The sequence below is a fragment of the Numida meleagris genome, chromosome 6, assembly GCF_002078875.1.
Source record: "Numida meleagris isolate 19003 breed g44 Domestic line chromosome 6, NumMel1.0, whole genome shotgun sequence".
NCBI lineage: Eukaryota > Metazoa > Chordata > Aves > Galliformes > Numididae > Numida > Numida meleagris.
Window position 1 is genome coordinate 13,073,545 of NC_034414.1, and position 14,610 is coordinate 13,088,154.

The window sequence follows — 14,610 nt, forward strand, 5'->3', positions numbered from 1 at the left end:
CTTTTAGTTTTAGAAAATAATATCTTCCACTATAAAAACTCGTTGGTACTTTTAGAAATACCTTGTTTTTTTAAAAAGAAAAGTCTAGGAAATCCACAGAAAAAGACAGAGAACAAGTCAGTGAATGTATTTCTCTCTACAAGTGATAACTTGCAGTATTGAAACAAAATGTTATTTTTTATCAGAATAGGAGTAATTACAGATCTAGATGTGGTGGGTAGGAATCCACTGATGTCAAGAGTTTGAAATGTAAGTAAAAAAATCTTTGGGAAAGGCTCTGTTTTGCAGATGAAGAGCTGTGAGCTGGTGAAAGTTTGCGCAGGGAAATTCAGTAGCAGTTCTCAGCAATGGGACCAAATCTGATGAGGTGTTACTTTCTTCACCAGGCCTTCCTCTTTCTCCTTTGGGCTCTATGCTTTGTACTAGCTTGCAGAATTGGCTTTTTGAAACTGTTTACTATTCATCACAGATGATAGCTCCGTAATTTTGTGAAAAGCAACATCTGCTCACAAATAAACTATGTGTACATGTACAAGTGGATTTGTAAGAAGCGACACACATTCAAAAGAAGAAGAGAAAACCGTTCTACTTGAATATCTCTAAAATTTACCAACCCATTTGACATAATCCAGTGATCCAACTTCAACACAATCTTCTCAGGCAAAGAAAAGAAATACATAATATTCTCCAGCCCTTTAGCTGACAATGATCTATATTCCAGACGTTGCTCTGACTTGAGCCAGCAGAGCCCTGTATATGTGTCTGTGTGGATACAGGCCTCCTAAGGGCCTTCTGGCTGGTTTCATCTGGTTTCACAAGAAATTTTGATGGAGCTGTGAGAAGCACAGGGTTTTACTGCAAAACCACAAGCTGGCTGGGGTGCTTGGCACAGCTCTGATGAAAATGGACTGAGTTTTAAGGTTTTAATGTGACCTCTTGCCCAGGAAACTTTATTTGAATTCTACTCTGCTTAGAAAAAACTCCATGTAATCCTTTGCCAAGGGCTACTTAAGATACTTTTGCAAGGTGCTGCAAAGTTAGCTCATTGTGTTTAAGTGCAATTATTTCTCTCCCCCTGAGATCAGTTAAAGAAAATATTTTACTCTACTTTATTCTGCTCTCTCCTTTGTACCCGGGGATCTACTGGGAAGTGGGACAAGAATTAACTGCATGTCATGGGGTCCCACAAAATCTCTTGTTCTGGGTAGCAAGAGATCATTGATGGTCTTGAGCTCTGGTTTCATTCAGATTTGCATGATCAACATTACTCCTCTAGTCCTGAGTCATGCAGTTATAAAAAGTAGTGGTAACACTTTAAACTAACACATTTCATTTATTTGTGTACTTATTACAATTTCAAGCTCTTCATAACCGCAGAGAACATTTGTTCAAATCTATGGTATGTTTTTCATGGATTGCTGTTATAGAAAGATATCTATCCATAGGAGTCAGTCTCACTTTTAATCCCTGTTTCACTACTATGAAATTAAATGTGAGTGGCAGCCACATTTATCGCAATTCATCTTCCAAACTGTAGCATAAAACTGCCTTAGGACAGTGGCTGATTGAAGAAAGCAGCCTTTGGCCCCATTTCTAGGCTTGCTCTCAACAGAGACCCAGGAGGTGTCCAGGAATAGGGTACCCCGGCTATGGGTTCTGCTTCCACTGATGTCCCACAGCTATTGTCGTCCCTGAGATGTGAACTAGGAACGAGGACTCTGATCCTCCCCACCAGGAAACTGAGGGAGCGTGTGATAGAGCGACTAAGAAATGTGCTTGGTTGTGCAAATCTAAGGAACTATTAACAGTCAGTGGATAAGGTGTCACGTTATTCTAAAATCTACCTATTTAGATTCAGCTGTATATTTTTCCACCAGTCTCTCTTCAGTCAGCACTCTGCTCATACCTCAAATATGTCAGTCTGTTTTTTTAGACAGATCAGCAATGTGATTTTGAGGTAAATCTCCTGATCATCTTTATTTACTGCTCTCTGATTCACAGCCAGAGCAGCCTCAGAGTACAAAAATGTGGACTCCTTCTCAGTGAAATAGTATAGAAAGATGTACTCTAGGAGCATACCTAATTCACTGTAGCTGCTGATGGATTCTGACTTGATACTACAAGATCAGAGCTCACCCAAAGCCAACCCTCTGAAATGCAAATAGTGTGGATATTGCATCCTCAGTACCAACAGCTTAGCCCTGCAGATCTATTCCTCCTTGCTAATGTACCAGTAGCGTGAGAAAGCCATGCACACAGCAGGCCAAATTTCACTGTATGAGTGGATCAGGAGATGTTATAAATACCAGTGGAACAATGAAAGTCATTAGGTCTAAAAGCAGCTGGACAATAATAATTTTATTTGCAAAGTGATGGAGCAAATATCTACAGTTCTCTGCAGTGACCTCATACTTCCCAGGCTATTATTCCACAGTTTCAAGACTAAAACAGTGGCTAAATCCAGCCATCCTCTGCGAGACTGCCTTTGTGTTTGTACTTCAATAGCACAGATCTAGTCGGTGGTTGTGGGATCAAATAAAGTTCTTCACGGCATAAAGGAGACAGATCTTTTGTTCTGAAACAAACCTTCATGTATTGCATTCTTGGGTTGTAATTCAGAGCATAGGCTTTGATACTATTCGATCAGTTAAGGGGAAAAAGAAATTTCTTTGAGGCTTTACTCTTTCATGTTATACTTCTACAACTAATTTGTGATAGGAACACTGGACAGGTCTCCCTGTCTACAGCAACAGAAGGGAAAAATATTGGTAGCCCTCAGTGCAGGCAAAGCAATAAGCCAGCTGTCCTTCAACAGTAGCAGAAAATATCATCATACTCTTGTTTCCTGATCTCCTTCAAGCCTCTGTGGCAAGTCGAGGTGTCCTGTTCATGGGAGGCACCAGCAATAAAAAAGAACTCTTAAAATTAATTGCAGCAGTTAAGGAGACTATTTGCTTGATCACAGATGTATATAGAAATGGATTTCAGAGAGCAGAGCAAGAAGGAGGCAATGAGAGATTCTATGATTTATCGGAGATGAGCTGGCTGTGAGAATGAGTCAAGAGTCAGGCAAAGTAAAAGGGGTCAATTATGAGAACAAAGACATAATGTTTAGAAGCAGCCACAAACTTCGGAATATGATACAGTGCTATTGCAAATCTACCCATAGATCAGATTTGTGACTGCCTTCCTGACTTCCAGATCAATAGCATATGGTGGGTGTCAGGCATTAGATTCAGTTGTCTGCAAGTCAAAACGCTTCTCTCTGCAGAGAACGAGGTAATGAACGAAGCAGGACTAAACTGTTCCTGTCTGCCAAGATCCACATTTATCTATGGAGAGAGTAGTGCTCAGTAAAAAGCCGGAGGGAGATCGTTACTTGCCTATGCGAAGATCTGTGGGCCTGTATCATTTATAAAGAGATGTGTTTATGTTTTTCCTCCTTGTAATGTTTCCTGCTTGACAACAGCATTCAGTTCAGTCAGATTAAGCTTGCTGGCATCTGTTCCAAAGTTTATCTGCGGCAGGAAGAAAAGCAAACTGCACGTTTTAAAAGTTTGACTTTGTTTGGACGTTTCCCATTAGCTGCTGAGGAAATTTTTATCATCCAGAAACATGTCCGCTATCCATAATGATGAGGATATTCCAATCTGATCCACCCACACAGAGTTCATCTACATGTATGTTTGTATGTGTGCGTGTATGTATTTACATATATGTGAATATTTTAGCTATATCCTTCAAGGCTTTGTAACAGCCAGTTTGCTTAGCAATTAGTTTGAAACATTACCAAGAGCGAGAGCTATTGGAATGTTTATGAATAGCAATTTGGTTTCATGTCGTATTTCTCGAGGGGCTTTGAAATCTAGCCCAGATTTCACTGGACAGTTTGTCATATCCTGGATGTCCCAGCTGCTTTCCAGCCTGCTGCTAGCTGCAGAAGGAACCTTGTTCACCAAATCAGCTCAGCCTGTTGGGCTGCAGGTAGTGAATACCCAGGCCTGCAGGAGCAAATTAATGGTTACCAAGCTCTCTTTGATTTATTCTTTTACGCCGAGGCCATAATGGCAGTATTCAGATTAATTTGTTGTCTTAGACATTTAGTGGAGAATAAAGTAAGTTTGTGGTGCTTGATTTGAACAGCTATCACATGAGCAATAAGAAATGAGGACTTCAGGTAGTCACAGCTAAACCTCAAGTGGTTGAGATGACACTGTGTTTAAGATTCCTGAAAAACACTTTCGAGGGCTAAGGTCGTAGAAAGCAAAGTGCTATGTAGGTATATGACAGGTCATACAGAGAACACAAAGAACATAAGAACATTTGTTATCTTTTATTTTGCTACAGACCGGTCTTCAAAACTGCCTCCAAAGCCTTTACCTGAACATATTGCTGGAAACTGGTTCCTGAAACCCTCTTTTACAGGCACAGCAGCACAGTGAATGGCTTGTAAGCTCTCTGGAATCTTAGCCCATTGGGTGAAATCCCATACCAGATAACCTCTTTGCCCAAATCTTCTGACCACAGTGTATGGGTAAAGAAAGAAGCTTAGATTACTTACTTACTCTGTCTTCTCTAGTACTGGAACAGCCCTCCAGCATGGCACAGTGTGTATATTAGCCAGGAGAAAAGTCCTCACTGTTGAAACACTCAGGAAAAATTACCTTTGCTGACAGAGGAAAAAAACCTGCCAGAAACATCATCTCAGCAGGGAACATGGACTAACAGACAGGAGTTGATAAGTAAACAGACGCGCAGCCTGCGGTATCAAAACAAGGTGGCATTCAGCTCCTTTTGATGCTTGCCCGCTGCCAGCTGTGAAATCTTCACACTGCTGCTTTTATGCTGTGCAGTGTGACGTGAATGTCTTTGCAAAGCTGATATTCCCTGCACTTGTGATTCACCATGCAGCCTCCCATGCGGGGCCCCAACTTTCGGCAGTCATCATTTGCTGAAAATTTTCCTCTACCTTTTGCCGCAAGAGAACTCCAATCTCCGTAAGCTCCCAGGAGCTGTTGATGCTTTTTCTAACTTCCCCAGAGACCCGTTCTAGCAAATTTGCAATTAAGAACTTGGTTTGGCAGTAGATCTGTTTTTCAAAATGTAAAATGAGCAAGCACGCTTAGCTGTGGACTCACATTTTTGGGCTCTAAACAGATGCAGTGTGTGATCTGTGAATGAGGAACTCCTGCTATACCCAGTTATGGCGTCAAATAGTTTTGCTAAGGAACTTTGCACTGGAAAATGCATGTGAGTAAAAAGCGATCTTTTTTGTATCATTAATCATATGCAGCTGTGGTGAAGTTTATGCCTGAAGATAAAGATTAATGTTTGATTTCTTTTTTTTGTAACTCATTTGTTTTAAAGCTTCCTGCTTCTTGTCTCTCTATATGTCATGGGCTTAAGGGCAAGTATCTCACGATGCTAACAGCCATTCATTGATGTCTGATTTATGTGGTTATGGCTGTAGAGATGTTGTACTAATTATAAGGGTATGAATATGATTGCTCTTTCAATTTCCATTTTAATGGAGGCTAATAAATATATCAGATGGCTTTTATGGTATTTAATAACCTTTCCAATCACAAGCAGGAGCTTGTAGAACTGTTAAAGATATGTTGTGAGATACAGGAAAGCATAAAATGTGAGCCTTGTGGACATTGCAAAATGGATATGTATTTGCATTTCATACTGGTGGAGTCCTATGTCTGTTGGGGGGAAGAGCAGCTCAATAGTTAGCTAAAGGTGAAGGTTTTGAAGAGGAAAGAGTTGCATTCATTCCCTAGAGTAAATAGCAGTCTGCTGACCTGAAGGCACCGAGTGAGGTCTGTTGCTGCAGCTCACCTCTTGGTTTCCCTTTATTACCATTTTTAAACAGTGCTGATACTGCATTGTCACACATCTCTCAGGGTTGTCGTGAAAATACACTTGATGTAATTTTTATGTGCCCAAACTATTAAGCTATCTGGGTTGTGTTATTGCACTGTCAAGATTGGAGTAACACAACAGAATCACTCTGATTTCACCCTCCCAGCACTACAATTACAGCTTATTGTGCTTTGCTGGTTTTGTTACCCTTGCTTATGATAGAGTTCACACTACTTTACAAGCTCTCTTAGGACAGTTTTATTGCTGTGGTGAAAAGTGTAAGTGTTGTGAACACTGGAAAACGCCCTAAGAAATTATCACAGCTGCAGACCCTCTAAAAGGAGGTTTGGTTTCTTGCAAAGGAGAAATGAAGCCAAAAGGGACCTCAACCCCAACTGCTGGGTGCACCCCTCAGAGAGCTTTTGTCAAAGGGTTACATCATATCTGGTGACGCTGATGAATTACCTTTAAGCAAAGGAGCTCAGGTGTTGTTAGCACGGAGGCTGGTGCACATAGCAAACCCCAGCCCAAACGCTGGGTAAATGCCTGCACATTTGGGCCATGAGTTCTGTAACCCACAGCCGCTCCGTTAGAATTTTCTGGTCAGCTCAGGTTTGTCTGCATGAGCAGCACAAGCGTAGCAGTCATAACCAGCAGAGATCGAGCAGATGTCGTGCCTTCTGAATAGCTGTTACCATAACAGACGCTAGAGGGCTGTGGAAAATAGCATTTAAACATAGTAGCGCTCGTGTGGTTTGTTTTCCATGCTTTCCTGTGTGGTGTTTATAAAGGAGAGCATGGGTCCAGGTCTTATCTTTGGCAGTCAGGCCAACGGAAAGTGATGGATGTAGCTCTTCTTGTTCAACGCAGAGTCTGAGGACCCATCTGGCACAAGGTCTGAAAGCACAGCAAATCCAATTTCAGGGCTCCCTGGACCACATCAGAAATGCCATGGCCACATGATGCAAAGCATCAGTCTGATGGAAATTTACTCTGATGGTTCCATTTTATGCAAAAAATATTAACAGTTTCACTAGTGAGTATTTTGCTTTGATTGTTCACACCACTAATGTCACATGCATTATGCCATACAGACATACCCTAAAACCCTGGTGAGGATTAAGTCAAAACCCTCACCAACCTGAAGGCAGCTGGAATCACGATATAGCTCTATACCTTGCAGATCATGGCAGAAATCACTACAAATGCTGGTGAATTTAATAATCACCTACCTATGCAAGTGATTCTGGGGCTTATTTAATGGGAAGAAAACACCCCTGAGAGTTCTTGAATAGTACAGATTGTGGTAGTGTTATAGATTTGTTATTTTTTTGTGATACTTGGTTGTGTGCATGTCTTTTTTCCCCCTCTTATCCACCACCTAGAAAAATGCTGTCAAAGCCCAGGAGCTGGGTCCCTGTGTGAGGTGCTGGGTGCTTTGCTGTGGGTAGGAATTTGGCCTGGGGGGGGGTGAAGTTGCTTGCTCCTCCACCTGTGGTGTCTGATGTGGGTGTGTTTTGCAGAGCACTGGGCTATTCCAAGTTTGCCTAAGTACTGACAGCGGCTTTAGCATGCTTGATCTGTTTATGGTCTATTTTATGACCTGTTTATAGTCTTATCTTGCACTGGATCTTCAAGGAACGAGTACAAATAGATGCTGCTCCTGCACTGTGATCTGTTCCCAGACAGGTACGGTGCATGCTGCTCTGCATCCTGCTCAGCTCACTAGATAACTGCCTTTGCTGACTAACATCGGGTACATGGGCATGAGTGGTGTGGGATGAATGCCCGTAGTCTGGCTGTAGTTGACTGGAGGCTGTGGATGTGAAAAACTTTCCTCATTCAAGCTGAGATTATTGTTTTGAAGGAATTCCAATTTTCTTAAATCTGTGAGTGAGTCGTTTCTCTTTGGAGTGGAAGCTGCCTTGCTGCACAGCATGAAGAGTGTCATGGGTCTGGGCCTTGGCTTTGAGGTTTTGTGTGCTAAAGTGAAAAAGGATCTGGCTTTTCCTGGTAAGGGTGGGGAAGCGGGGCACTCCAAGCGTCTGGTTCAACACTTCTGGTTTCAGAAGCGAGAGCCTGAGCTTCACGTTGCTTCGCTTTGCTGTAAGTGGGTGACTCAGGCTCGGGGATGCAAGTCAGACACGCATACTGGTCACGTTATCCCTTCATGTGATTTTGATTTCAGAAAGTTGGGTGTCTTCTAACTCTGCCGCTACCAAGAGTCTGGGTGGATGCTTGCCTTTATCTTTTCCACAGCGGTGGAGGAGGCGTGAAGTTCTTCAGCTCCTGCCCTGATCCAGCATCGACTCGTGGGATTTGTGGGGCGCAGGAGAGGCAGGGGCAGTCAAACGCGTGGGGCCACGTCACGCTGCGATCGCGGTGCTGCACCGGATCCCCCGCCAAGTCCTCCCTCCCCCGGGGGGCTGCGGCCGCCTCCGACAGGGCCGTCCTCCTCGTCTGGAGGAGCTCGGGGCTCCGCTTGCCGCGGGGCTGATCGTTTCGCTCTGGATGCACGCGTGAAGCCGGGAGCGCGCCCGCCTGCGTGTCAGGGCTGCACATCGCCCGGGCGCTTCGAGTCACGGCGTCGGAGGAGGAGGATGGCCGGATGCTGAGACCAAGCGCTCCCGCAGCCGGAGGGCTTCGGCGTGGCCGTTCCTGCAGGTTGGCTTTTCTGTTACCTTACACGTAGGGTCGGCGCACCCCAAGCGCGGCTGGCTGCCTGCCTGGGGGTGCGCGTGCCTTCTTGCCGCTCAGGGCTTTTTGTTTTGTTTATTCGCTCCGGCTTTCGCTTTGGCTTCAGCCTCTCCCTGTGTCGGGGAGAAGAGAAAGCCAGGCTGGGGGGAAAGGAGGAGGAAAGCCCCGACCCCCGCTCCGCGCCGATCCCGCCCGCATTTTGCACGCTTCCTTTCTTTTTTCCTCCTTTTTTTGTTTCCCCTCCCCTTCTATTTTTTCCTTTCTTCCCCCCCTTTCTTCCCTCCCTCCCTAGCGTGGTTGGATCAGTCTTTTGGTATTTCCTGCCGCCGCCTCCCCGAGCAGCTGTCCGGCCGCGGCCCGTAGCTCCGTGCGGTTCCGCGGGGCCCGCGCGTGCCCTCGGCCGCAGTCCACGCGTTGCGGTCCGGCGGCGATGCGGGCGGCGTGGCGGGGCGCGGCGTGCTGAAGGCGGCGCCGCGCGGGGCCCGGCTCGCCCCGGCCAGGTAAGGAGCGCCGGGTCCCCCACCTCCGGCCCGCGGCTCGGCTGCCTCGCAGCCTCTGCCCCCAAGAGCCACCCTACAAACGCCAGCAACCCCCAGACAACCCCTAAAAAGAACCCTCAACGCAGGCAGGCTGCCCGTTTTTCAACAGAACACGGTACCCCGCTGCATTTATGAGCAAAGTGATTGCAGTTAGAGACTGGGCTTTGGGGGCTCCCGGAAGGTAATGCCACTGCTGTGTATTGTGTCCGGGCGTTTGCTGTTCATGCTCCGTTTAGGGTTCGGCTCTGGGAGCCATGGGGTGTCCCTGTGCAGCACTCTGGTGTGGCAGGGCTGGGTGGAGGTGTGCGGCTGCATGGTATGGGGTGGGGGCTGAAGGTGACATCGCTAGTATGGACATGGGCATGTCTTGTCAGTGGACCCGTTTTTAATGGATTTATTCCAAGGTGGTAAGGAAACAGCTGGGAGACTGTCTCCACTGATATTAATTGCTTATGTGCTAGTGAGGATGATAATTACCTCTAGGTACGCATGGATACTGCAGACAATATGCGCTGTTGTCTGAGAACCGAGTGGACTAGAGTTTGAGGATGCTTTTAGCTTGAACTAAATGAAGTGAGGTAGTATTCCTGGAGAATGAAATACGCAAGGACGTACTTAGCTGTTTGGTGGATCGGCAACCACGTTTTTCAAGTGCCACACAAACCTACAGTGCAGTAGTGAGAAACCATCGTTTAAAATAATGAGAAGGGAAGTTCTGCCTTTAAGCCGTATAGTTACCTCCTTGCTTCATCCAGCTGTAGTAGTATCTTGTCAAAATATCCCTTCCCTCTCTGCAGGGTCTAAACAACAGCGGGCAGCTGCCACACTATGTCCCCAGCTGCCCTCCTTGGTGGCAGGTTTCCCCAGCAGAGTGCCGGACAGGGAGAGAGGCGAGCCCTTAGATGCTCAGCTGCTTCTCTCTGTAGGTGGTCAGCTTTCTTGATGAAAGGGTGGCAGGTGCCCCTGAGCCAGATGAGGAAGGGACAGCTGAGCTGGCTCACGATATGGGGCAGCCAGGAGGTGTGGCCAGACACCTGGGCTTATTTTGTGCCACCAGTGATTGAGGCAGGAATGGCCATTCCTCGATTCAAGGGAAAAAAATGCCGGGCCTTAGTCCTGCCTGCAGCCTGTTCTGGTCTGAAGCAGGCAGTGTAAACCTGAGGAATGATTTAATCATGCAGTTGTGGGGATGTAACTGAAAGGAGGATTTACTGCTGTAATCTTTCCATGGGACTTAATTTAATTTCTCTGCGCATTATTGCAACACTGATTCATCAGGTGAGTGGGAGGGAGGCTTGTACAGTACAGGTGGTTCAGTTTCCATTGCCGGGTTAGGTATTTAGCTTGGCTTTAGGTGTTTAACCTTAGTGAGGTGCTTTTTGTGGCTCCAGCAGGAGGAAAAGGGCTCAGCGTCCAGTGAAGCACTGCTGTTTGGAGTCTGGGATGCCTCTAGGGAAAGGCTGTTCCTGCAGTCTGTAATGGGCAATGTCTGGAGTGTATTGCATGCTATGTTCAGATCACAGCTTGGACTTGACTTGCTCATTGTATATTTGCAGATCATAGACATTTTAGTAATGCCAGTCTGAATTGGGTTAGCTTTGTTTCATGTGTAAGGGGCCTGTTGTCCGCAGGCAGCCACTGAGAGACTGTCAGTGTTACTGGTGCAGGAGGTCGCTTAGGACTGGATCAAGAGCTTAAGAGGCAAAACTCAGACTGCCATGAAGCATGTCAGCTGCTCTGAGCCACGAAGCACAGAGCTCCCTCTGCAGCTGCATGGATTTGTGCTATTTGACCTCACTGCTTTATTCAGGAAAAAGCTGCATTTAGTGTTTCTTCTCCTGGCCTGCCTGCCTTTGGAACATTAATAGTACAGTACTTTCTCAGTCAGAAATGCTGCTCCTCACGCCTCCACGCTTCAATGGGAGACATCTCAGGCAGCACACTGTAGGTGTTTGTGCATTCCCACCATGGTTACTAAGGTAAAGGAAACACAAGCAGCAGCTCAGGGAATGGGCACAGACAATCCGAATGCCAAATACGTGTGGGTTTCAGCAGGAGAGAAAGAGACCTGCTCTGCCAGCCTGTCTCAGCCTGGGGCTGGGCTTGCTTACTCCTCACACAGACTCCTGACTTGCTGCTGGCATTTGTGCTGTGCTTTGCAGAGCACCGGGCTTTGGAGACCAGGCAGACTCATCCAGGTGCTGCTGCAGCATGTGGGGCTCATGGCTCTGCTTATGGAGCAGTGCGATTGCGGTGCATTTAATTATACCAGGTTGTGCTGAAATAACAGGTTCTGACCTCCTCAGCACCGTGGCTCATTCTGGCTGCGTGAGGAGGAAGGAGAAAAACAGCCTTTGATAAGCAGCTGCTGAGCCTCTGTAGAGGGCTGAGGAGCAATGTTTGCCCTGCCCAGGTCTTCCCAAAATAAGCTGCTGAGGACTCAGTCTCAGATCCCAAGTGAAGTGGCTCTCCTCAGACCTGGCTACACACTGCCCTCATTTTGCAGCCTCCTGGGAGGCGAGAGGCATCGTACCGGCTTGCCTCCTCCAGTTCAGCGTTCACTGGTAACTATTCAGGAGCAATTTTCCTGCCTGTAAAATCTATTACCCATGTGTTTCTGATGTGATGCTAATTGGACACAGCATATCTTCGCATGCTGTATATTTTAAGCCAGCCTTCAAATAGTAGCAGCTCTGCCATTCCTTCCTGAAGTGCCTCTGCCCACTGCTACTCTCTGGAGGTGGCAGGAGGAAAATTGATTTGTTGATGCTCTCTGCCAAGTGTGTAGATCAGGTGAGCCTGGGAGTAGCAAAAAGTTCTTGAAGTAATGCCTGTTTGCCAGGAGTATTATCACTGAGGGACTCTAAAGGTGAGACTGCTTCACCAATCTCCACAGTTCTGAATTACTGAAGTTCTGTTTCAAAATGTAGGGGCTTTTTACTTGCATTAGGATGTAGGTATTGTGTCTAATACAAAAAGATCAGGGAGTCAGAGGTGGATATTCTGCAAAACGGGTAGCAGCCGGCAGCAGTTTGATAGAAGTTACTCTTAAATGGTTTCTCTTTATCACAAAAGGAGAGCAATGGGAAAAGCGGGTTTATTTTCAGGTCAGAATAGTCCAGCTACTTGTGGTTGGTTTTTGCAACCTAGAGAAACACCTCAGTCCTATTCCTTGTTCCGTAATCTCAGCTAGTGTTGTGTTGTGCTTGTAGAGCTGCAGTTGGAATTGTGCCATTGTTTCCTTTATGTTCCTTTTGTACCAAAGGACTTGTAAATGCATAAATCAAACCACTGGATTGGAAAGGCTCCTCTCATTGCTTATAGGTGTGTTTCTGGGCTTCCTGCCTGGTGGTGTGTCACTGATGGCTGTGTCACAGGCCAACCTCCGGAACTCTGGTATGCTGGCAGTCTTGATACACTTCTGCATGAGCTTTGTTAAATTCCTTGCCCAGCCTGTGTGAATTTGGATGTTTCTGCAAAGTTGTTACTATTTTTACGATTACGGTGTCAATGTCAAATTTTTTGACTAAAGCCAAGAGAGAAACACCTGAGTGTTCTCAGTAAGCTGGGATGTGTGTAGCTATCCTCGTGCAGCAAGTCTGCCTGCTTCATCCTGCCTCATCTGTCAGTGAACCCATCAATGTGAAATTGTACCCTCAAGGAATAATGTAGAAGCAATTTTGTGTATATTCCCCAAGTGGGGTGCTACTGTAGCAGCGTCCCAAAGGATACTCTGTCAAAACTGATCAGCGAAGGCTAGGATAAAAGCAGATCTGATGCTTGTCTTCATAAGACAGGAAGAGAGGCACTGAGCGATGAGATGTCTCGTTTTGCAGTGTTGAGTGGAAAGCTTGAATGTGAACTTCATTCTTCTGCATCCCAGTCCAGCATTCCAAGCACAAAATCTGAGTCTTGCTAGCTCTCCAGTTTTCTCCCAGCAAAAACATGAAGTTATTTTAGAAGGTCCTTTTAACTTCCATGATAATGCAGTTTGTTCTCGTGTGGTACTTCTCCTTCCCATCTTCAAAGTGCAGACAGTTTGGCTTTTGTTACTTGTGCTGTTTGATGTCAGTTAAGAGTGCAAAACCTACACCAATGTATCACTGTTCAATTGTTTTGCTGTTTTATTTTTTCTTCAGATTATAATTATGGGGAATTCTTTCCTTGCAGTGAACAATTGCCACATCCCATTGAGGAGAGGAAGGGAGCTCTGCTATGTAGCATAGTGTGGGTAGCTATTACTCACCGTGGATAATCTTGGCAGAAGAAAAAGGAAAAATGCTTTTTTTTTTTTCTTTAAAAAACAACAACTTTTTTCTTTTTTTGTGTGTGTTTTAGTATGACTTTCAGCATCAGGAGGGAATCACTTGTATGTAGTAAAGGGAGGTGACCGAGGCTTTCCAGCAGTTCATCAAACATCACACCGTTTGCTCAGGGAGTCGCCGCTGGCTCATCTGTAAAATCCCTGGAAGTCAAATGTGAAATTGCCACTGGGATTAATGCTGGGCCAGTGGGGTTTATTCTGATAAGCTCCTGGTATGGCTGCAAATAGATGAGATTTACATTTTTATAAAATGAATCTTTCTGCTGCTTCTTGCTGTGCTGCTTTGAGTAGAAGCTCACACAATGCTGCAAGCCTGATAGTTGCTGATACAGTGAATAATTTTTCCCCCTTACCTTACTGAGAAAAGAAATCTGGATTTACAGATCACTTAATGACCTTTTTTTCATACGTGGGTCAAAGATAGTTCAAGACTGAGCAATATCAGTGTTTTTTCCCCATAAAGTAGTAAATCCTCACTCAGATTATGAAGGCTTTCTGCGAACACTGAATGTGCCATACCAGTGGCAGCATTAGTGGGCAAGGCAGTAAAATAAGGTGCCTTCCATGGCATTCCCTATCATCAGCCTAGAGCAGGGCACAGGTGTGTTTGGCACAAAATAAACCATCTTTATGCTTTCAAGTTTGGTTTAAAAATATTGTCTTTTAATGTCTGTTAATTTGGTACAACCTCTTGTCTTACTCTTTGCACCATTGTGAAAAGAATATATAATTTGAAAAGAATGAATATAACCGGGTTGTCTGGGGGCTTTGTTTGTTTTAACTCAGGCTTGGTGAATGCAAACCAGGGCCCATGATGTTGATGTGACTGATGATACACACACAGGCTTTGTTGCCTGTAATTACTCTTCTGTTATCACCTGAAATTCTCTCTGGACTGCAGGCTGTGCAGGCACATTGCAGTACCCTCTCCTCATTTGCTCATGCACCTGTGCACTGCAGCAGACTCCGGCAGCTCTGCTTGTGGGCAGGGCTAGAGGCTGTGTAAACCAAGCTTGGGCTGTAAGGCATCTAACCCCATTTTTCTGAGTTGGTATTCAAGTTCTGGCTTGTAGAACCTGAGCATAGGTGCTGGAAGCTTTCTATTCCGAGAGGGTGGGGTGTGCTGCCAAGCCAGGATGATGCCATAGCCATGAGCACATGTGAAAAGTGTGGCAGTGTTTC

At 45.5% G+C, this 14,610-nt stretch overlaps 1 protein-coding gene across 7 annotated transcripts in view; it reads left to right on the forward strand.

The window, feature by feature from the left end:
* Positions 1–14,610, forward strand: part of OSBPL5 (oxysterol binding protein like 5) — a 175,904-nt gene that overhangs the window by 35,963 nt on the left and 125,331 nt on the right. The window contains exon 1 of one of the 7 annotated variants that reach the window (XM_021403282.1): positions 8,049–8,532. The exons of 2 other annotated variants lie outside the window; for them this stretch is intronic. Coding sequence is in view for 2 of the 5 variants with exons in the window: in XM_021403278.1 (XP_021258953.1) it covers positions 10,332–10,382 (51 nt within the window). In the remaining 3 variants the exon portion in view is untranslated. Of the gene's footprint in view, positions 1–8,048; positions 8,533–8,924; positions 9,066–9,137; positions 9,286–10,180; positions 10,383–14,610 lie in introns of those variants that run through there. 4 more of the 7 variants (XM_021403285.1, XM_021403284.1, XM_021403278.1 and 1 more) reach the window with 4 other exon arrangements.